General features: G+C 35.6%; 1 protein-coding gene across 2 annotated transcripts in view; it reads left to right on the top strand.

The window, feature by feature from the left end:
* The first annotated feature begins 7,802 nt into the window (after positions 1 to 7,802).
* LOC149568155 (uncharacterized) overlaps positions 7,803 to 24,528 on the top strand; it is a 31,675-nt gene continuing 14,949 nt past the window's right edge. Inside the window, exon 1 of one of the 2 annotated variants that reach the window (XM_089821156.1) lies at positions 7,803 to 8,334. In XM_089821156.1, coding sequence (XP_089677282.1) covers positions 7,952 to 8,334 — 383 coding nt within the window. In that variant the 5' untranslated portion in view covers positions 7,803 to 7,951. The remainder of the gene's footprint in view (positions 8,335 to 24,528) is intronic. The other variant, XM_089821157.1, reaches the window with a different exon arrangement.

Here is a 24,528-nt window from a genome sequence, read left to right as displayed (position 1 = left end):
TATTGAATTCAAAAAACTTATTCACATCTCCATTCATGTGATGAGAACAACCACTATCAATAATCCAATCATATTTCTTCTTTTCAACTTGTGATACTAATGATTTTTCTTCTCTAACTTTTTTTTAGGGATTTCTTCCTTAATAGAAAAAATCCTATCTCATCATTCTCATCATCACTTTTACTCAAGATTTTTTCTAGTCTAGCATTAAATTCTTCATCACTTGTAAAAAGACAATCCTTAGGCATTCTTGATTTATAAGGCTTCTTATACTTCTTTACTCTCTTAGGACATTTACAAGAATAATGAAAAAGTTCATTACAAGTCCAACACTTAAATTTTTTTGTTATCTTTTAGTTCTCTTTTCATAAGTAGGGAAAATCATTCCTCAATCTTCTTGTCTTCATCCACTTTTGTTCGAATGCTAATGACATAATATCCACTTGGATTGCACTCCTTGTTAATATAGGTTGAACACTTAATGAGCTGAAAGCAATTTCAACTCTAGGAAATTCTCCACTCTGTGTCATTCACATTTCTATTGACTGTAAGCTCCCAAGAAGAGTTTCTCTTGTAAAATCAGATGTCAAGGGAATAACTTGTTCTATAATTTGTGTTGTATGTTTGTATGTAGGAAGAGTAGGTGTCAAAGTCTTCAATATCTTCCGTACAACTTCAACATCAAATTTCTTTCCTCTACAAGTCTTAATTCCTACAAAAATCTCTGATATTCTACTAAAACAACTTCTCGTGGATTTATGTTTCATCATTTTAGCATCTTGAAATAAGCATATCCAATTCTATAATCTAACCATCTGAGCATGATTATCACCTTCAAATGTACTTTGTAAAGATTTCCAAATTTCATGGGCAAGTCTCAAAGATTTTACCTAATCAAATTCAACTTCAAGAAGAGTTGATAGTAGTGCTTCTCTATCAAGCATATTGAACACGAATGTATCTTGTTCTACTTTGTCACAACCTTCAAGCTTGTCTTCTTCAATCACATCCTTAAAACTTTTAGTAATCAACTAATAACCCAAACCCATTCGTAAAAAATGCATCTTCATCTTTTCCTTCCAACTTTTATAGTTAACTCCATCAAAATTCAAACTTTCTTTTTCTTAAATTTTCTATAGATATCCTTAAGTTAAGCTTTTCCTTCAAGGAACTGATGCTCTAATACCAATTGTTAGATAGTAAAGTCCAACAAGATAACGGGGGGGGGGGGGAGGATATGAATCAATTATACAATTAAAATAAACAAATTTATGAATATGAAATGGAAATGATATAAAGAGAATGAAATACTAAATATATTATATGTATTATGAATAATGAAATGTGTGTGTGTGTGTGTGTGTGTGAGAGAGAGAGAGAGAGAGAGAGAGAGAGAGAGAGAGAGAGAGAGAGAGAGAGTTGAACATGATTCGATGGCCAATAATGCAATTCAAGTTGAAGCTAACAAAACCATAATGAAAACCTAAACACATAGAAGAAGAAGAATTTATTAGGGTGGTGTTTGGAGACTTGCCTTAGTCAAGTCCCTATTTTGGCATCTTCGCCTCCACAAAAGTTATTAGACATAAAAATTGGTGATAGATAAATGAATAACGATAATAAAAGTGGTATGCTATGAATAAAATAAAATATATGAATGATATTATGCTTTGAAGACACAAAGAGGAAATGGGAAAACTTCCCTATGAGTATAGAGAGCCCAAGTATGTAAAATGAAGCCAAATGGGAGAGCTTGACGAGTTGATAATGGAAACCTGTAACGAAAGTGGATGTGTAAAGCCAAGAGAGCGTTAATGATGAGTAAAATTGGAGCTCTAAATGAGCTTGAAGATTGTGAGAGTGTCCCAATAGTTGTAGATTATAACCACGAAGCACAAAATGAGGGCAAACAAAGGGTTTATAATGGACTCAAAAGGTATCTTATATAGTTGAGTCATCATTTGAGGCATTACATTCATAGGTTGATAGTTCATAATACCAACAACAACTTGCATGTTTGCACATTCACTAGGACACCACGTGGACGTCTTTGCGAAGTGTACCTATCCAAAACCATTAGAATTGCATGACACAAATCTTGAGTCAGGTAATGAGTTGGATGATGACACATATAACGAGTCTTTTATGTTTTAGGCTAAAGTGGAAATATGCAAAATGACATTTTTCATAGGGGTGTAAAAGTTAAGCTATTGCAAAAACCTAATATTAACATAGGTACTACAATCTAGATATCTAACAACAAAGAGAAAGGTCCTTTCGGAGCTAAAGTCCAATTAGAATAACACATTGAAAATAAAGCATTTTTAGGAACCTTATTGGTACAAGATGTATCAAAAAATAAACCAACCTAAAATTAAACATTATGAGGAGATTTAATGTTACAACCTCATTGGTAAAGTACATGGATCTAGTCATTTGTGAGGAACTTGAATAAGTCATTGTAATTGCTTTTGTTTTCTCCACTCTCACTAAGAACCTTGCACTCTATCAATCATATAAATGTTGCACAGTTATGCATGACCCATAGGATAAACCTGGATATACTTGCCATCCTCCATTCCATATCAAGAATGTTGGTATTCAGTCCCCCTACCTCAATCTTTAGATTGGCTAGGTCTAAGCTAGTATTTTGACAATATTTACAAATGGAATTACCAACAATAAATTAAAATAAAATATTGCCTACAAGAGTGGCTACAATATTACATGGACACACGTTAGTTTTTTATGACAGAGTTTTTATTTAAGATTTTTTTAATCTATTATATTAGTGTAAGATATCAAATTTTATTTATTATAAAAAATTCAAAATTCATATTTACAACAATCTTATCAAAGAACTAAATTCACAATTTCTATATTTGTATAAGAAATAGAAACCATTTTAAAACTTTGTACTAAAATTTTTAAAAAACAAAAACATTCATATTCAATAATTTAACAATAACAATTATATCTAACTAAATTGCCTGAGATTTTATTAAGAACAACTTTATATTCATGTAAGCATAATACACTTCTTAATATAAATCCTTACATTTATATATAAACATAATATACTTCTCAATATAATTAATATCAACATTTAATAGTCAAATTATAGTTATTAGAATTGAATGTATAATTTTTAAATCTAATTCATATTTCATAAATCAGAAACGAAATAAAAAACAAAATCAATCTTTCCTAAGAAAAACAAGAGACACAATGTGTCATAGTTCCTACCTAATGCATAATGGTTGTTGAGGTATAGATGAGTGAGAATAAGGTTAAATAGTTCTAAATTAACATTGTGAATGCATTAATTTTTGCCTAAAAATGCGCTTGTGATCTGATAGGATGACTCATATTTTGTTGTTAAATTCTCGTCCTAGAAATATACTTGTGATATAAGAGGATGGCTCATATTTTGTTGCTAAGTTTTCGTGTTACATTATTATATCTTTTTGCATTTAAGCCCAAGAAGAAGAGGCCAAAGTCTCCAATATAGCACTAAGTACTTAATATCATACTACAATCAATACATATGCTTTAAACAAATTTGCACCTTCTACATTGACAGCGTAAAATATGTGTAATGAAGAAAGATATTAATACCAATATTTGAATTATAGAACTTGAAGAAGTGATGAAGCATTTGAAGTATGACATTATATGTTTAAGCATGTTATTCATACTACTAGAGAACCATAAGTAGTTGGAAAAACTCCCCCAACTATGTATTATTCTCATCTTGATTATCAAATGGAAGTCACACTATTTTTAATCATTACATAAAGATAAATAGCAGTATAGAACAATAACAACAAAAACATATATGCAGAGGAAAAAAGGATAGATAATATATAGGAGGAAGAGGAAGAGAGATAAAATAGTAAGATAGAGTGATACCAACATAAGTTGTGTGTGTGTGAGAGAATTAAATATAATTATTTTTCTTAATAAAAAAAATAGTCAAAATAAAATGTTGGTTATAATAAAAAACTAAAATATATTATATTTTAATTAATGAAACTAAGAATTTAATTTTTATATTAAAACTCACATTTGTATAAGAAAAAATGAAATGTATTTAAAAATAAAAATATTTTATAAGTAAAACTAATTGTTTAATTTTACACAATTAGAGAAAGTTTACTATTTAATGTTTTGTACTTCTAAATTTTTCATAAAATTAAATAATTTTTAATTATAAAATAATATCTATATAATTTAATATGTACATTTGTAAATAATAAATAGATGTAATACATATAATTTGACATTGATGAATAAATATGATGTAATAAATAAGAAATAGAATATAACTATTTAATTTTTTAATACATAGTTTATAAAAACTTAATAATAATTTATACATCTTTTAGGATTGAATTTTTTTTTTTTTGTGTGGTTATTTTCTATAGTATTTTTTTTGATGTAAAATATAATTATTAATTTAATACTAAAATATATATTTAAGTTTTAAATAGATTTAAATTAAATGATAAATTGTTTAAGTAAAAAAAAAAGAAGTAATAATAAATGATATAATTTATAAATTGTAACACTTATCAATTATACATATTACAAACACTATTATAAAATATAATTAAAAAATAATATTGTTTAATTAATTTTCATAAAAGTAAAATAATAGTAATAATTTAACTACTTTTATTAAAAAATCAAAATTTTAAAAAAAAATTAGAAATTCAAATACACAGATATAACATATTGAAATTATATTGCTATTGAGAATTAATATTGATTAGACATGTTGTGTGAGAGGTGGAAGATAAAATGATTGTAAAAAAAATAAAAATCTTATCAACTTGTCACAAATGTGGAAAAAATAAAGTTGTAATCAATGCATGATGAAGTTGTTAGAAAATATTTGTATTTTTGTTAAAGAAAATTAATTTTCTCCCCACCAAAGATAAAAATGTGATTTATAAAATAATGAAAAATTAGGAAAAATATAAACATTTGAAATTTCATATAATCTTTTAAATTCTTTGATTTGATTGGTGAGTATTAATGCCATATTAGCAGTCGAATGCATAAGTATTTACCCATGGCAGAACTAACAAGCGACGCGTAGCGTCATAGTTCCTGTCATATGCATGATAGTTGTATTGTTATGGAGGACGGAGGAAAGAGGGTGGGATTGGGTGATAGTCAATTAACTATAAATTGAGCATGAAGAAATCAGTACTGATCTAAACAGTTGTCTAAAAGTAACGGGGCTAAGATTCAAGACAGAAATGCAGGAGAAATTGAACATAAATATATATTTTATTTAAATGGTTGCTGCTCTAATTAATTGTCTATATTTCCTCTAGTAATTTGTGTTCTTTTTATATTTAGTTTGTCAAAAATTATTACCCTTATTAATATATTCATAATTAAGTATAAGTAAATCAAATTATAAATATGTCTATATATTCATTTTAAAAATATATACCTTAGATATTTCTATCTTATCGCTTCATTTGATTTTTTATCAGTCTAGGTATATTTATATTTCTTATTCATGTTTACAAATAGCTTTAACTATATCAGAAGTTATATTATTGATAGTTAAAGCATGACCAAATTACTAAAAATAAATAAACATAATTCAGGAATTGGTTCAAATATTTGAGGAGCAATAATTTTCAAATTTTAATGTTTAAAGTATAAGCAAGTACAATATTTTAAATAATCTTATTATCTTTATGATATAGAAAATGGTTATTTAGAAAGACAAAAATATTATGTTAAAAATGATAAACAATTTATTTATATTTGACCTTAAAATTTACCTAGATGTTTATGATGGCATCTATTTGAAATAATATAGGAAAAAAGGGTTATCTTTATTAAAAGTTAAAACTAGGAGAAACGGGCACAATAGAAATTATTCATTATATTGACATTAATGAAATAAAATAAAGTAATTTTGACAGTATTAGCAAAAATACAATGAATATCAAGTTAGTTTTGGGACACATAAATCCAGATGATAAATATGCATATATAACCCAACAAATCCCTGACACAAAGACATGCATAACACGCATATGCCAGTTCAATTGGTTGTTCCTAGTGCAAGAATCGACAATCTTTTCTGCTTTACAATGTTTTTTTGTTGATTTATGGGTCTCTAAATTGCTTTTGGTTTGGTTCAGCGCCATTGTAAACAAACCGGCAACCAGGTCCCAACATAACCACATGCATATGCTAGTTAAAGTGATCCTGCCTAGTGCAAGAATTAACAATCTTATATGCCTTGCAATGGCTTTTTGATTTTTGAGTCTCTAAATTGCTTTTAGTTTGATACTGGTATGTTCTGTAACAAAGGCAACCAGCCATTACCAAAGTTGTTATAGTACTCGTAACTATTTCCACTAAGGTATTAAGAGCAAATCACACACATCCATGATGCTGTAAGGATATTTTGGGCATATCTTAACTTTAAGAAACATTTTGAATATTTTTATTTTGGAAGGGGAGATTACTTAGCTGTGCAAATAATTCATTGATGTTGCTCTTCTTATTGATAATTTCCTAATTACTTGAATTTCTGGGGAATATCTTTTCAATAAAAAAATGAAATCTACTCGGTCTTTTTATTCAATGCACTATGGATCACTTACAGACTTATTGAGGCACTCACTGATTTGTATGACATTTATAATTTTACAATTTGATGTTTGGTTTTGAAGATATCTAACTCTAGATTTATTTGATGACAATGGAATCAATATTTGATGCTTGCTTACTCTTCCCATAGTGGGTCAGGATCGAGGACAACAGACAACTGCAACCATATTTAGAGGATAAAAATGAAATGTTCAATTCAAAATCATAAAACAAATTCCATCACGATCCAAAGTAGCCGCAGAACTGGGAAAAAAAACTAAAGAGAAAAGCAAATAGCAGGCTGATCGAGAGAAATCACCTTCTTTTAAAATACACCCAATGGAATGCCTAACAAAACTCAGAAACTCATTTGCGTAGCTGTACAAGCTCGTCAAGCACGCCGTTGCTCTCAACACCGCAAGTTGAAAAAACTCCAAATACTTGGGCCTCCTTGCTCCATGTGAAGAGACAGAGTTCCAGCTTCGAACAAAAGACACCTCCACTTTGTCTGATGTCTCCACGACTACAATAAATTCGCTTCCCTGGATCCTGCATGAAATGAAAACTGGAAGGTTAAAGCTTGAACACAAAAATCAGAGCTCAAAAAAACCTTCTGCAGATTTGAATGTCAACCGCAGGAGAAAGGAATGATGGTTGCGGTTTAATATAGCGTATGCAGGTCACTGCCACCGACTGAAACATTAATTAATGCTTTATCCATTAGCAGAAGTGTAATCACTTGCCACTGACAGAATACAAATGAAAATGTTTGATTAGCCCAAACCTGCAACAATATTTATGGCAGAGCAGTATTTATGGCAGAGATACTTATGCCAACACACTTATTATTATTTTTTTCTTATGACAATCAATATGCTTTTTATTTTCTTCTATTTTCCTTTTGAGAAAAATAATTTATTCCTTGTCTAAAATTGACAATAGCCAATGAAACATAGAACAAACACAATTTTCTACAATTGAAAAATAAAAAATAAAAAAGAAACATTAGACTAGAATGCAAAATTGGTAAAATATTAAAATTTGATTGGTTCAAAAAACAAAACTAATAGTACCTACATGAATGTATAAGTATTCGAGGAACTAATAATAAAAAATGGTACACGGAATGTCATAAAAATGAAACATTAAATCTTCTCCAATACTAATTATATTTGTTTGTTCACCCTCTTACAAATTTTTTTAATCCACTTTCGAGGTTTTAGTTATCAATTTTAAGAAAGACAAGAGAAGGATAAATACAAACCTAAAACCCTTGGCTCGGTCGTTGCAGAAACCCAGTGGCTTTAAAGCTCAAAGTTTTTCCATGGCGATCATGGCTCTTCGTCTTCGCCGCGCATTTACACTGGCAAGGGAACTGTCTACATATTCACATTTATCCTTTTACTCTTCAGCTGCTGTAATTAAAAATTCCCCGGCCACCCCCATTCCAACTGGCCACAGCCACTTATGCGGCTTTAGTCATCAATCTTTACTGGCCTCGCGATGGACGGTTTCTCGCTGCAGGGTTTCGAACTCGGGATCAGTGTATTCTCCACTGGACTCTAATAGTTCTGGTGAGCGACCCACACTGTTCCCAGGATGCGACTATAACCATTGGCTCGTTACAATGGAGTGGCCTGATCCCCAGCCTACTCGCGAGGAGAAGATCGATTGTTTTGTAAAAACTCTTGCGAATGTTGTTGGAAGGTATAGTGTTTCGAGCTGCTGATGGTAGTTTCTTTAGTTGCTTTTTGGGGTTTCTTTCTCTTCTTTCAGTTTGCTTGCTTAATATTTAAGCCTCAGTGCTGAAGTGTCCTTGGTTAACTGGTGAACTTGGTTGATATAAAGGTCAGCTTGAAAGAGTTCCTTCACATGTACACTTATTACCAGAATATATATAATTTATACAAAAAATAAGCTTTAAGCATTATATTTGGGCATGACACAAGGTTGAACCTACGTTTACCGTGTAAAAGTTACATTCATTGTCTGAATTTGAACAGACACCGTTGTATACATAATTGAAATCCAGCTAAACTGGTATGTATCAGAAGGAAATATAGCTCGAGAACATAATCCATTTAATGGATATGACGCGCACGAATACATGTCTTAAGATTGAATCTTTAAAATGAAGCTTAATTATGCTTGATTCGGGAGAATGCAGCTAAAGTTTAGAGCACTCTAGGTGCTCATTCGTAAGTTAGATTTGAGCATACACCAGTTTAATGGAATAGCCTCTCAAAATGAATTGTTTGTGGCTCTGCAAAACCGCAAAGATACTAAAAATGAATCAAATGATGATGACAAGATACATAGAACCAGAGGTATCGTGTTTTCATCATCCACTGGCTTCTGGATTGTTAACAACTGATCACGTAAAACCTTCAAACACAAGAAGTATTTTGAGATGGATCTACACTGTCGAAACTTAAAACTAAAAGAGAACACAAATTTTTTCAAATTCAAGGCTTGACCAACGTTTAATGTCTAGTATTTTGTTTTGAGATTTTGGCTAAATTTAGCTGCATTAGTAACATTTCGAACCATTCGATTCAGTGCATTGACAACGTCAGAAGCATTAAAGCTACTTGATGCTTTTCTCAGTCTATTGAGTCATCAGCATGACCATGAATCGTTTAAAACAATTTTATTATGGTTACAATACTCATAAATGGTGAGTGTTTTATGATTTCATATGCTATAATTCTTTTCATTCAACTTCTGAGAGTTGGGCAAAAGCAATGGCTAGATTCTCACAGCTTCAGGACAGTTCACTATATTCTGGGTTTGGGAGACTCTAAGGTACCGGAGTGTCTTGGAAATCACCGGATGCTGAGGCTGGTGTGTTAGGATGCGCTGGTGCATTAGGATGCTGCACCGGTGGTCCCAAGAAGTACGCACAACGCCCATGGATGTGCTCGGGATGCTTTGAAGAGCACCCAAAGATCACCTAGACAGCATTCGGGTGCATTTGGAGAGCAACCGTGACTTTTTCAATGCCCAGTCACTTAAGTGACTTTAAAAAGCATGTGTTAATTGATTTTTTAATTCTATGTTGGCTCCTTTTTGCTCCTAAATCGTAAAACGATCCCAAAATATGCCGTTCATTGCTCATTCTTCTCGTTTTGTTTGCAGCTGGGCTCTCTTTTCATTTGGTCTCCATTTTGGCATTTTGAAAGCAAGATCATTATTTTTTGAAGAGGATCATTCATAGGGTGTCTAATAGCTTCTACAAAGGACGTCTAAGCATCTAAGGTAAGCATTTGATCCCCTTCGTGGGATATTTTTCTGATTTTTTTGAGATGATGATGGATTTTTTGTGTTTTGTAAGAATTTTTAAAGTTTTAAATTTGTTTTTTTTAAAGAAATGAAGGATTAAGTTTAGCTACCTTTTTAAGTATTTTTGTATCATATTTTTGCACTTGTATGTTATTGTTTGATGTTCATATTTTATTTAATTAATTCTAATTTAATTTTTTTATTTTTTTATTAGATTTATAGTTTGTATTGTGCAAGAATGGTCAATACTGGTAGTCAAAGTTCAGCAACAGGGCAAGGTGAACGAAGTGATAACTTCAATATTGATGTAGCATCTCCATTATGAAGACATACCACAAGATTGTCATAGGTTTCAGGAGGTGGGTCATACATTTGGAAATGCAACGTATGTCAGTAAACCATTCAACAACTTGTATTCTCGGGTCAAAGCTCATTTTATGGGCCCTACTGGGAAAGGAATATGATTGTGCAAAGGAAGCAAAGATGGAAAAAGGATGAGTGATTCACAATTAGCAGGATTTATAAAAGAACAAGAATTTGTTGATCGTTTAGTGAGCAAATAAAAAACAAGTTTGTATAAACCTTCACCCACAAAGAGCAAAGTGAATGTGCCCACCGATCATGTTGCATCCTCCAAACATCCATTCTTGCAAGTGGGAGAAGAAGAGGAAGATGTAGAAGTTATTACCTGCAAAAGAGGTTCGTTGGATCAAGCATTCAAAATGGAGGCAAGAGAGCTTGCTGATGAAGCAATTGCATGTTGCCTTTATGCCAATGGTCTTCCTTTCAACTTGGTAAGATTGCCATATTGGAAGGAAATGGTCGCAGCCATCCTTAAAGCACTAACTGATTACACTATTCCTAGGTTGAAAAGGTGTGTACTACTCTTTTGCAAAAAGAAAAGATTTCTATTGACAAAACTCTTCAACTAATTAGAACTTCATGGAAAACTTTACGTATAACTAATGTGTTTGATGGATGGAAAGATACAAGAAACCAACCATTGATTAATGTGATTGCAATGTCCCCCAAAGGGACAATGTTTTTGAGTGCAGTTGATTGTGAAGGAGAAGTAAGGATTCACAATTCATTTCTAGAATTCTCATTGAGGCAATGGAGATGGTGGGCAGTGAGAATGTGGTCACAGATAATGCCAAAAATTGTTGGGGTGCAGGTGCTTTGGTCGAGTTTGATGTGACCATATTTTTTTGACATCATGCACTGTACACTCTCTTAACTTGGTCATGCAACAAATTGGCACCCAAGTAGATTAGGTGAAGCAAATATACCAAGAGGAGAGGAGATACAAATGTTTGTGACAAACCACCACATGTCACAATCCATATTTAGATTGTTCTCTAAGTTGGAGTTGTTGAAGGTAAATTAAAAATTGTAGTTAGTTAGTTTCTTTAATATATTTATTTTGAATAAGTTTTATATTCATGCTCAATTATCAAATTATTACTTGTATATAACTTTGCTTGATATTTATTGTCATATTGTTAAGGTTGTTGAGACTAGATTTGCACCACATACTATTATTATGAGACGACTCCTCAAGGTACAAGGGGCATTGAGCCAAATGGTTATTTTTAGCCGATGAGGTATATGGAAGGCTTCAAATTTAGAGAGATCCCAAAAGGTCAAGGCTTTGGTCTTGGATGACACTTACTGGGATCGTGTGCAATTTGTTTTGGATTTCATTGAGCCTATCATGACTATGCTATGCTTTGCTGATACAAATGCACCTTGCTTGGGGGATGTCTATGATGGCATGGACACCATGGTAGAAAGGGTAAAGCTTTCCATACAAGCACATGAGATAACCCCATAGAATGTGAAGCCTTGTGCAATAGGGTGAAAGCAATCATTCATCATTGTTGGGAGAAGATGATTACCCCATTGCACCTCCTTGCATATGCCTCATCTCCAAGGTACTATAGCCAAGAAATACTTGCTATGCTGGATAGAGTTGCACCATATGCGGGTGAAGTTGCTATTAGGTGCTACAATTCATTTGCAAGATTCTTCCTAGATGATGAAATGCACAAAAAGGTGAGGCTAGAATTTAGCTTATTTGCTTCAAGACCAAAAATCACCATATGCAATAAAGGACCAAAATGACATGGTAGCTATCACATGGTGGTACTTGTATGGTCAACCATTCAAGAATTTACAACCTCTTGCTATCAAGATCCTCTCATAAGTAAGTTATTATTTATTTTTGCTTAAAAACTGTATTCTACAATTTAGTGTTTAACATTCTTTAATTTTCTTTTCATTTGTATGTTTAATTATGAACACTATCTAGGTTGCAAGTTCTTCTGCCATTGGACGGAATTGGAGTACATACTCCTATATCCATTTAGTGAAGCGCAACCAGTTGGGTTCAAAGAAAGCTGAGGACTTGGTTTATATACATACCAACTTGCTTCTGTTGTCACGTAAGAATGATGGGTACAAGGAAGGGTCAACCAAGCTTTGGGATGTAGCCCCAAAATGTGCAAACTTGGATGCACCATTTCAAGATCTTGCTATAATGATAGATGATGATGTTGATAACATTATGGCACGTGCATCTAGGACAAGTGGAACCATGTTTGGTTCAAATGAACTGGCAACTCTTGGAGAAAAAGGAGATGATGAGAATGTGAATTTTTTTGAGAATCCTTATGATTTTGATTGACTGAATTTGATTTGTGAATCTTGAGCCTTGACTCTTGATTGATCAACATTGAATCATGATCTATGTTCTGATTTTGTAATTCAAATTGCATTGGAATCTTGAAGTTGAGAAATTTACTAATTAGTTATTTCAATTTGATCCATCAATAATGAAGTATCCTGCTATGGAATGGTTAATTTTTGTATATTTTGTGCATTTCTTTGCATACATATAGTATAGTATATATATATATTTATATATAGATGCACCCAAACGCATCCAAAATCCCAATTTTTTTCGCGCATTAACACCTCACACGCGCATCAACGTTAGGACCAACATTGGTAACTTAGGCCGGAGACTCATTAGAGCTGGAAGAGAACCAACTTATAGGCATGTCTTAGACTCAGCTAAACACAATGTGACAAACTTTGTGGGGAAAAATCTAATGGTTTGAAAGACATTAAATCAATTCTATCTTTCCAAGAAAATTACAGAAACAAATAAATTTGAATACTTGACAATGTTGTAGCAAAACAAAATTACAAGGACATTGAAAATAAAAAAAGTAATGAATGCAATGTGGGAAAGTTCAAAAAGAATATTCCTGAGGTGTCAAAAAATCCACTAGAGCAGAAAATGAGAAAGAAAATGACGATGAGGAGCATAATTCCCAAGGTGATGAGGTGGCATAGGCTCATGTGGCCCTAAATTTTCTCATTGGTTGATAAATAAATGCCTAATTTTGATTGGCCCATTTGGCGTCAATTGACATAGGCCCACATGGCCTTTTTCCTAATTGACTCTTGGAAGCATTTGAATTTTCTTGTTTCTCTACTAGTTGGTGACTTCTTCTACAGGCTCTCTCTTCTCATTGGTCCACTTGTTATTGCACCTTATCTAGTTGTTATGCTTATTCTATTCTCAAAGCAATGTAATTTTCTAATTGGCCCACATGGTGATGCTTAATTTTAATTGGGTGTGCATTTAATATTGTAGTTATGGTTATGGAATCTTTAATCAAGGCTTATGCGGATCAATTTTGACCCTTGATTTCAAATCACTTTTGGTCATTCATTGTAATTGAGTCCTCTATATAAAGACTTGCTCACATCATTTGTAAATGAGTTATGTTGAAGAACTGTTGTCAATATACTACCAAATTTGCCCTATTATTCATTGTTCTGTTTTCATGGTGAATTATTGTGATATATTTGAAGTATTCCATGGTTCCTTCACTTTCTCAGTTTGGACAGATTTCATTTCAATTTAAGTTGGAATTTGCTTAGAGTAGTATACTTGGATGAGAGTAATTGTGGATGTTTACTTGCATGACTCAAATATAAACTAGGCCCCTAGCCTTTTGCTGATTGTAAGTGTGTGATATTTGATCTTTGGTTTGTATACCTTAGAAGCTTGCACTAGGTGGATAGAGTCCAAGCTCTTCCATACTTCCTTGTATTCATAATTAGGAGTAGAAGTAGAAGAAGTTAATTATAAGTTGAAGTTCAAGAGTTGGAAATCAGAAAACTATACTTTCATTACACATTGTGAAGCCAAATCTTTAGAAACAAGTAGATAGGTCTTGAGAAACAACCTAAGTCCCCTTAGTGATCCCAATTAATCACATCATTTCACTGAGCAAGTATCCACAGTCAAGGAATTTTGAAGTCATTTCATAATCTTCCATTGCAAGTTCAGCATAAGAAGTGACCTTATTCCAGAGAGGAGTGAATGGAGGATGTGTATAGATTCTCAAGCTATCAATAAGATTACTATCAAGTATAGGTTTCCCTTGCCAAGGATGAATGACAATATGGATTGTTTGAATGGAGCTGAGTACCTCTGAAAGATAGATTTAAAGAGTGGATATTAAAGGCTTCTACTATCTCATATGAGCCTAGCTAGCAAGTGTGTAACTTTCATTTTGAAATATTGAGTGTTTGATTTTGCATGCTGTAGTGGAACAAAACTCACATCAACAAGACTTTATTCTATTCGTTCCAACTTGTGTCTTGTGTCATGTAAGGGTCCCCAATACAAATAGGGGGCAATGAAGCTTTGGGATGTGGCACCCAAGTTTGCTGACTTGGATGCAACCATTCGAGATCTTTCCATAGCCACTATGCTTGATGTGGATGATGATGATAATGACGACATAACACACAGTGCATGATTGTGCAGGTGAAACTCCTAAGATTGAGTGGAAACAAAACCCCCAACTTATGTTTATATCTCTGGATCCTATCATATGCTAACAACTATCTCACCACCTCCATTGGCACTAGTTTATTATTTGGGAACCCGAGAAGCTTCTTTGGGAAAATTGTGCTCCCTAACACCTTTATGTTAGTAAAATTGGGAAATTGGATAAACCATGACTCGTGCTTCACTAGATCTTCCGCTTCTTTTGACATCCTTCTAAGTGGACTCTTTTGTAATACTCGCACATTACATGTGGCAAATGCATCATTAACAATCCCAAAATCACCTTTGTTGTGAAGATGGAGTTGATGGTAGCTGTCATAAAACATGAGTTCTCCCTTCCTATTCCCAACTGTCCCAAGACACTGCAATCTAGGATAGCTACACATCCATGTCATCATGTAGACTAGAAGGGGGTCATATAGAAAACTTTCATGTGTGTTGCTGTACCTAATTGTTAATCAATGTTGGATTGATCATCTATGCCCAATCAAACATCTCATTTCCATTAAGTACTGTCTCCATGTAGTAACCGTAGAATTGAGACTCAGACTCATCCTTGACTCAACAAGGGTAACTCAACTCGTGAATCGGCTTGGACTCGCCCGTGACTTGGCAAAGCGACAAAACCCTTAAAATTTAGAGATTTTTTAGGATTTAAAGAACATTCCATGCACCCATTATTGAATAAAACTTAAAGACACAATAACATCATGAAATAAAAGGTAATTTGATCACATACATAAACATACATCGATTACATAAGTACAAAGGTAAATTGTAGCTGAAGGAAATAGCAAACATAGATATATAAAATCCATTAAATCCATCAAAATGTATTTCAAATCCATGAAATCCATCGCATCAATAGTCATCATCAAATGTTCCAAACATATGTTAAAGGTAAACAAAAAGTTAAAACAAGTCTATAGCTATGGCTCCTAGTCCTCATTCTCAGCCTTAGAATAATCTATAATGTCTCCTCTTAAGGTGTCTAAGTTAGGTCTTGGATGACTGATTAGCCATAGTCTTTGCTTCTGAGGTGCCACTAGGATCAATTGTAGCTCTCTGCTCCTTTGTTGCCATAGCCACAACCTCAGCCTCTCTGTCCACCTCATCAACCCACTCTAGGTCCTCATTATCAAAGACAGGATCAGTAGCCTTCATAGTCCACTCAGACTTTGGATCAACTTCCTCTAGAGTAATCAGAGAGGTCACTATCCAAAATCTCTTTGGTCCTAAGGCGCAAGTTGTAATGCACAAACACTAGATTATTCATTTTTTCCACAGCCAACCTGTTACGCCTCTTCGAGTAGATGTGCTTGAACATGCTCCAGTTGCACTCACATCCGTAAGCGCTACATGGCTGGCTTAATATGCAGATGGCGATTTGTTGAAGGTTTTTGGCTGCAGGCCCAAACATTTGTCAACGTCTATCTGGAAAAAGGAAAAGAAAGAAAAAGATTAGTCTCATTTCCACCTTTAAAGTGAGAAAGTTAGAAACTAGATAATAAAATTAATATGTAATGTGCATAAGCTGCAATTTTTGTACAACCTTTGCAGATTTGGCCTGAAAAAATGGGCCCTGCTGCATTATTATATGTAATGTTCCTGTATAGTTTGTGCGGATAAGACCAGGGATGAACAGATGAGAGGTCCGTGCTTATGCCGTACGGGAAGGATGTGGGCAATACGCTAGACAAAGATGACGGTACGAACTAGTAATGGAGTGTGACAGTGTCTTTTAAAAGGCTGTATGGAGATGTGATAGTTGTACGGTGAACTGTATGGCCCGTACGGTGGGCAAGAGCAGTCGTACGGTGGGGCAATATTAGCCGTACGGTGTGAGATGAAGGAATGCCATACGTGTGTAATTGAGGGGTGCAGGTAAGTATAGAGATGGGGGAGTGGAGCTGAGGTAGGTGCCCATATGGAAATGATTGGAGGTCGTATGGTTGTATTGGCAGGCCGTACGGTGGACTAAACCCAGCTGTACAATGACAAGAGGTAATGAAGGCCGTATGGGTGGGGAAAGAGTAGCATGGAAAACACACAATTCGTTCATACACAGAAAATGTTGACGAAATCCACACGAATAATAGAATCTTGATTGCGAATTGATTTGCAGAAGAGAACACTTGCAAATGAGAGCACTCCAATTTGCCTGATACAAACCAGTCGAACACCGACGGAATAGGGTGAGGGTTGAATCCCACCGAAACTGTGCAAGCCAAATAGGGAAGGTCTTTCACTTCCGAAATGGCGAACAATGCCGAACTCCAACAGGAATCCGTAGTACAAAGATATATAATCCAAAGCATACCTACAGACTACCTACGAGATGTGCTTAAATACCCATCGGAAAAGCTTTTCGAGGGTGTACAAAGTTAGCCGACGGCGACACAAACTACAAAAACATAATAAAAATGAGTTCGAGATAAAATAAATCAATCGGCCCCTTACAAAGATTAAATTATTATTTATTTTATAATGGGGACATTACATTATAGGCATCCATCTCAAGCAATCTATCTGTGGCATTAGTGGCCATCTTCGATATCTTAGTATATCGGCCCACTAAGAGCCTCCTCACCTGCCTTGAAATCATCACGGAAATAGAATGCTGCATTGAGGTAATAGGTTGTTGCATGGATGGGTCATGAAGCTGATTTTGCCATCTCCTATGAGTTATGTCCCAAATGGGGCCATACTTGTCCTCAACTCCTACATATTTGGCTCTAATGGCCTTCTCGGCCCTATCCACGCCCTCATATATGTAGCCCATGGCGGGCTTCTCCCCATCAACAACTCATAGGAGGGCTATGAGGGGTTCAATGACCTACAAAATAGTTAAACAAAAAATAATTGAGTGGATGATGATATTATCAATGAAATATGAAACTTTGCAAAGTTGCACAATGAAAATAAAACAAAAATATGCATGCCATAAATTAATTTATAAATTTTAAGATTTTAAAATACCTCCACAATCTCCTTACAAGGGGTCCAAAAACCTTCTTCACCATAAATGCATTTTGTTGCATCTATCCCTGCAGGGGTGGTAGCATAGGGCGAGGAAGTCTACTGTGGACCTGTGTCACCATAAATGCACCTTAAAGCTAACCTTGAATTTAGCAAGGATTTTAGTGTGATAAAATTAGAGGCAAATTTTGTGAATACCGAGACAAGCCAACTCCTTTTCCCCCCGTGTATTCCCTCGTAATGTTGAGGACTAAGGCATGATTATAGATGAACTTGCAAAGATTTTTGGCCTTATCAAGTTTCAACACATTATTTCACCCATTCAATATTGCCAATATCCTTTAGCATGAGGTCAAGGCAATGGTCAGTTGTCTTTATTTTGTCGTCTGGAGATGACTTTACTTTTTGGAGGGGATGATGTTGTCGGTAAATTCTATATTGTAGTTGACGGGTAGAAGTGTATTCGAAAGGGCGCATGACGGTTGAGTCACCCCTTCGGAAAAGTATATGTACACTGACCAGAAGGGATTTTGGATTATCGTAATTGTAATCATCGTAATTGTAATCATCATAATCATATTGTAAGCATTGGAGTGCATATTGCGTACATGAATAAAGTATCTATTTTGTGTTATATCTTATTGTACTACATGCGATAAGTATCCTTTTACCCTGTATGGTAAACATTTGGCGCCGTTGCCAGTCGAACCTGGAACAAAGGAAGTGTTATGAAGATTGATGCCTAATTTGCTCAATAAGGATAGTAATAAGATAAATGATAAGGATGAAATACACACAACACAGGAAGTTTTAATTTTAGCACAACAGGCGGAGCACAGACAGAAGCTTCAGCAGATTACCGATGGGCACTGATTAATGCCTAATTTGCTCAATAAGGATAGTAATAAGATAAATGATAAGGATGAAATACACACAACACAGGAAGTTTTAATTTTAGCACAAAGGCGGAGCACAGACAGAAGCTTCAGCAGATTACCGATGGGCACTGAGGGCGTGAAGGAGCACAGATGTAGGGAAAGAATGAAACAATCTGTGTCTATGCAAGAAGGTTGAAAGAGTTGGTGGGGAAGATGGAGAGCCCACTGGTTGACGGATTAAAGAAATGATGGTTTGTTGAGGGCTACGACCGACTTTGAAGAAGAAAATGAAGATTGTACCTCCAACATCGTACACAAATGAGTAATATTGGGCGATGGTTCTAGAGAGTGAACAAAAAAAAGCAAGAAGAAGCACAAATCGTTGGACTCAGATCATTCATTATCTGAAAGTAGCAGCAGAGATGAAGAATCAAGCAAGAAAGTCCAAGCGTTGCAGAAGGATATGCTACGGATGATGAAAGAATTTAAAAATCTGAAAAAGAATCCTGACTTGGTGAAGGGGGAATTGTGGTGTATGGACTGTAAGGAGGAAGGCCACACAAAGGGTTCCTGCCTGAAAAAACAATTTTGTGATATCTGCTAGATTGTGGGACATTCCTTAAAGGAATGCTCGTTCAAATAAAGTCAAAGGGACACTAGCAAGTGGTACTGACGTAGGAAGTGTCCACCGGAACAAACATGAACAACGATGCAACCTCAGGAGGATATCGCAACAATAGCCGACGTGGAAGGGGTGGAAATAATAATAACAATAATAACAATGGAGGCCCGAGTCGGATATAGTATGACGCGAGTGGATGGCCGATGATACAGTGCCATGCGTGCAGCCTCCAGGGGCACTTCGCCATAGATTGTACCACGAAGGAGATGCCACAATTATTATGCAAATGGTGTGGTCTGGGAGACCACAAAGATTTGAAATGCTTGAAACAGGGGGTGAATTTGTTAAGCATAGAAACATGTGATGAGGAAACATTAGCCATTATGCATGAACAAGCTAAGAAGGCAAAGTACCCTGATGCAGAGGAAGAAAAAAAGAGGTTGCAGCAAGCACGCACGGAGTTGCAAAAACAAATGGAAACAGAGAAATTACAAATAAAAGATACTGCAAATACCTCGAGGAGAAACCTGGCAGAACAAAATATGATGAGGCAAGTAATGCAAATAGAAGTTCCTATAAAATTAAACGACCTTCTTACAATGCCTCAGTTGCCGATGGCGATATTGAACATGACACCACTCCGGAAAGCAACGGAGGAAACAGGAAAGGATGGCAGTGGAACAATTGCAGCAGACCCAATGCTACTAGCACTCACAATGGGAAGACATTCGACAGTAGTAGAGATGGGTATCTTGGGAACCGTACTTGCAGACACAATCGTAGACAGAGGGTCAAGCATAAACGTGTTACTAGAGGATATATGGAAAAAGTTTGGACATCCTACGTTGTGGGCAACTACATTTCAGTTACTCATTGCGGATCAGCACGGGATCAAGCCGTTGGGAACCCTAATGGTGCAGCTGGTAACTATCGAAATGCAGGGTATGATGCCATCCTTGGACGGGGCTGGCTGGTACAGGCGAAGGTGAAACATGATTGGAAATGAGATACCCTATCCATGGAATGCGGAGGCTGAAGATTTGTAATCGACTTACACACATAGATGATAGGTGAGGAGGCAGCGTTGTCGGATTCTAAAGGCGAAGGTGGAGGGGATGACGAGGGGAAGAAGAGAATGAAACCTGATGAAGAGGGAGTATTGAGACTGGAAGGAGGGTCTAACAATGATGACTTAGACTTGGTGAATGACCTACTCAATTGGTAGATGAAGGACTACGAGCTCTTTCTGAGCTGTATTATGTTAATGGTCGATGAAGATAATAAAGGAGAGGAAAATGAATGTCCGAAGGAATACAGAGAAGCGAAAGAAGGAAAGGTGGTTACAGCTGAAGCTGAAGGAAAGAACATACAGTATGGCCAGTACAAGAGGAAGAACGTACCTTACAAACCCAGCAAAAGGAAAGATTCCACCATACGGGACACGGTGAACGAACCGGGTAGAATGAAAAGGTTACACTGCACCATGGATTTAGTAGAAAGGTGCAGGTAACAAGGAAAACATATCGTACGATTTGCACAGGAAACAAAGAGGAAGGGCTTAATAAAAACTTCAGCAGTACGGATTGAAGGTTCTAGAATCAAGAATACAGTTGTTGACAACAAGGAGTGGTAGCCAACGGAATTCATGGTACCAAGTTTGAGAATTGCAATTGAAGATAAGCTTGGAGATATGGAAAGCCTAAGAGAAAGATTGTATAATTTAAATAAACTGGATGAGTGACAACTGCAGGCACAATGGGCAACAGAAGTTACACAAAACAGGTGTAAGGTATGGCATGACAAGCATTTAAATGAATAAATTTCAACCAGGACAGCTAGTTTTGAAGTATAATGAGCGGAACGAGATCAAACCAGGAAAGTTCAAAGTGAAGTGGGTGGGATCATACAAGATACACGAAGTTGGCGATAATGGAGCAATCAAATTATGGACGTTGGATGGGAAGGAGGTGCATGATGCAGTAAACGGGTCGAAGTTGAAAATCTACCACGAAAGAAATAACGCACCTCCGCATCCAAACAACTTGGAAAAAATATAAAAATAGTAGATAAAGAATGTATATATCTAAGATAAGTAAATGTAGATAATATATAAAGTTGAGCACATTTTCCGAGTATGGCCAGGAAGTAATAAAGTAATAAATTCAAAACAATATGAGTATCGTACGGCTATTTTAGCATGTGAGTAATGAAGATGAGCCTTGTATTAACATACCATACCACAAAGAGGAGAGATTCAGGCTAGAACGGTACGAAGGAAGAAACCATTGTACAACCCGTAAAGATCAAAAGGAGCTATTAATGCAAGTAGTTACTGTATGGCCGTATGGATAGAAGGAGACACACCATAGTGAACACCATAGCGAAGGTTGAAACCAATTGTACGGTCCGTACGACAATCATAAACAGGAACACAGACCGTACGACAAAGGAGACGGCGAAAGGAGGGACATAAATATTGTACGGCTTCAATAAATCATATGTATTGACCACAGGAGAAGAAGACGACCATATGACTTAGCGGTACACTAAGCGTATGACTCACATAACAACACCATACGGCCGTACGGACAAGAAGCCAAGAAAAGCCGTGTAGCTAAAGATTTTGTATTGTCGTACAGACATCCAATAAATGTAAAACAAAATTGTTTGCACGACACAAAGTTAGGGAGTGCAAAATGACCACTGTACGACCAGTTTAGTAGACCGTACAGCCTTGGAAGGGTTGTTAGCAGGCGATATAAAATCTACCGTATGGCTACTTGAGGTAACCATATGGCCTAAGGAAGGTATGACCACCAAAGAGTAGAGGACAAGTGTCGTACGGAAATGAGGATTGCTAGGAGACAGTAATGTTGTAGATACCGTATGGCCATCCAGTTGTTTGAAAAGCACCGTACAATCAAAGAGCAAGAAAGTGTAGAAAGGGAGCATATTTCGCACTATATGGAGGTATGGAAAGTGACCATTGGACAACAAAGGGAAAGAGGACGCCACCATCGTATAGTCTGGGAGAAATCGAATGCAAGCAGGGAAAGACCACTGTAAGGACACAAAAGAAGGGTGATAGGAGGTTTTAAAAAAAGAAAAGAAAAGAAAAGACGACAAATCAAAAGAGTTCATAATGATTAACGTATGGTGCCGAAGGGAAAGACATAAATAGGTAATGAAGAAAACATGAGTAGTTGGCAGAAAGGGTGTGGGATCGGAAGAAAATCACAAATAAAGGTGTGTTTCATGGATTTCTATGTGGGTTTGAGGGTGCTAATTTGGTCTTGGGGGCAAGGGCGTTAGCCCTCGACCCCACTCCAGTCAGTTCAATTATCATTTGTGGGAAGTGTGACTAGTTGATGAGACCTAGAGCTGTTGCAGGCATGGAGTGTCTGTCTGTTAGAGGTGGAGAGAGCACTGGAGCAAGCCTTTTGAGAGGGGTACTACGCTTTGAGGCACTTGGAGTAGGTGTTGGACGTGAGGCTGTCTTGGTGGATGCATAGAGAGCTTGGGAGGAGCTGACCATCCAGTTGGAGGCAGTAGAGCGACACATGGCTCAGTGTTCCCAGGAGTTGGAAGCAGAGAAGGTGGCACGGGTGGCTATCAAGGTCAGATTGGCTAGGGAGACAATATTGTGTTAGCAGAGGCTATAGATGCAACATGTTTTGGAGACCAATTTGGTGTAGGCACGGGAGGAATGTGAATGTGATGTGACGAAAACAGATCTATCTTGTTATAATTAGTCAGTTAATGTATTTCGTTTTGTTAATCTGTCTCGGATATTTTGTAATTGTCGTCTGGAGACGACTTTTCTTTCTGGGGGGATGATGTTGTCGGTAAATTCTATACTATAGCCGACAGGTAGAAGTGTATCTGAAAGGGCGCGTGATGGTTGAGTCCAAAAGTTTTTTAGGTGCCTCTCCATCAAAAGTTTTCCTATAGCAAGTTTAGATTAACTAGTAAACATTTAGACGTGTTAAGAAATTTTTAATTTTTAAAAACTAAAATTAAAAGTTTAGAAACTTAAGATTTTACCTACAGCAACAAAATTAGTTGCATTATCAGTCACCACCTGGACAACATTCTCTTCCCCCACCTCCCTTATGACCTCCTTAATAGTCTCACACAAGTATGTCACATTTTTGACATGTGAGGTAGCATCTATAGACTTCAAAAACATGGTGGATCTTGAAAGTGAAAACAAAACAATATAATTATCATTGACCAATTAATAAAACAAAATTTTAGTTATTTAATTAATAATTTAATACATTAAATTTTAGACTTTGAGAAGTAGAGGATCATGAATCACCTCCGCAAGAAACAAGAAAATTTAGGAGAGTCCTATTCCTCCTATGTGTCCATCTATTCTTATAATGGTGCAACCCTTTTGGCTCCAAATCTTTTTATGGTCCTCTAACAGAAGTTTCATTTCCTCCACTTAACTGATCTTCAGTGGGGGCTTTAAACCCTGTGATGGAAACTGCATCAATCATGCCTTGCCAATAAGGAGTCCTGTTACATTTAAAAAAAATTTAAATTAGCATATTTCAACATCAAGTTCAAATTATAAAATTTTATCTTCAAAGTTTAATTAAAAAAATTAAATGTAAAACTATCAAATATAAATGAACTACCTGGCTGCAATAAATGGAATTTTTTAGAAAAACCAAAACTTGCAAATTGCTCTTCTTCCAACTTCATGGATCTCCCTATTCCAACTCAAACTCTCAAGTGAGGGCTGTGCACCAAGAGTGGAATGTGGTACAAAAAATTTGTCCAACCTAGATTTTCTGACTCTAGGACAAAAGGTAATGCCAGTACTACTATCAGGAGCAGCACTACTAGTAGGAATAGATGTAGAAGTAGTAGCACTAGTAGAAGCACTGGGATGATAGGGAGGAAGGGAAGAACCACAACCTACTGAACCTAGGGGTGTAAAACTAGATACATATGCAGTTCCAGATGAGGGTGTATGAGGAGTGGAACCAATTTGAGTTAATTCTTCTTTTTGTCTTTGTCTTAATTCCTTTTTTTGTTCATATTTTTCTTAGGAAACATAAAAATAACGTTTAGCCTCAATAGATTCAACTTTACAAGGCTCAACATCATGTCCATGTATTCTAGCAATATGGTATTTCAATCTATTTATCCTCCCACTATGAATGTGCTTACAAAATAACTATGTTCCCCCAAATTTTTGGGACGGGGATGGCAGGGGACAGCGGGACGGGTTTCTGGGACTGCAGTTTTTTTTG

This window comes from Cupressus sempervirens, chromosome 3, assembly GCF_028749045.1.
Source record: "Cupressus sempervirens isolate cs-2001-9-10 chromosome 3, ASM2874904v1, whole genome shotgun sequence".
Lineage (NCBI taxonomy): Eukaryota > Viridiplantae > Streptophyta > Pinopsida > Cupressales > Cupressaceae > Cupressus > Cupressus sempervirens.
This window is presented reverse-complemented; position numbering and strand designations above follow the sequence as displayed.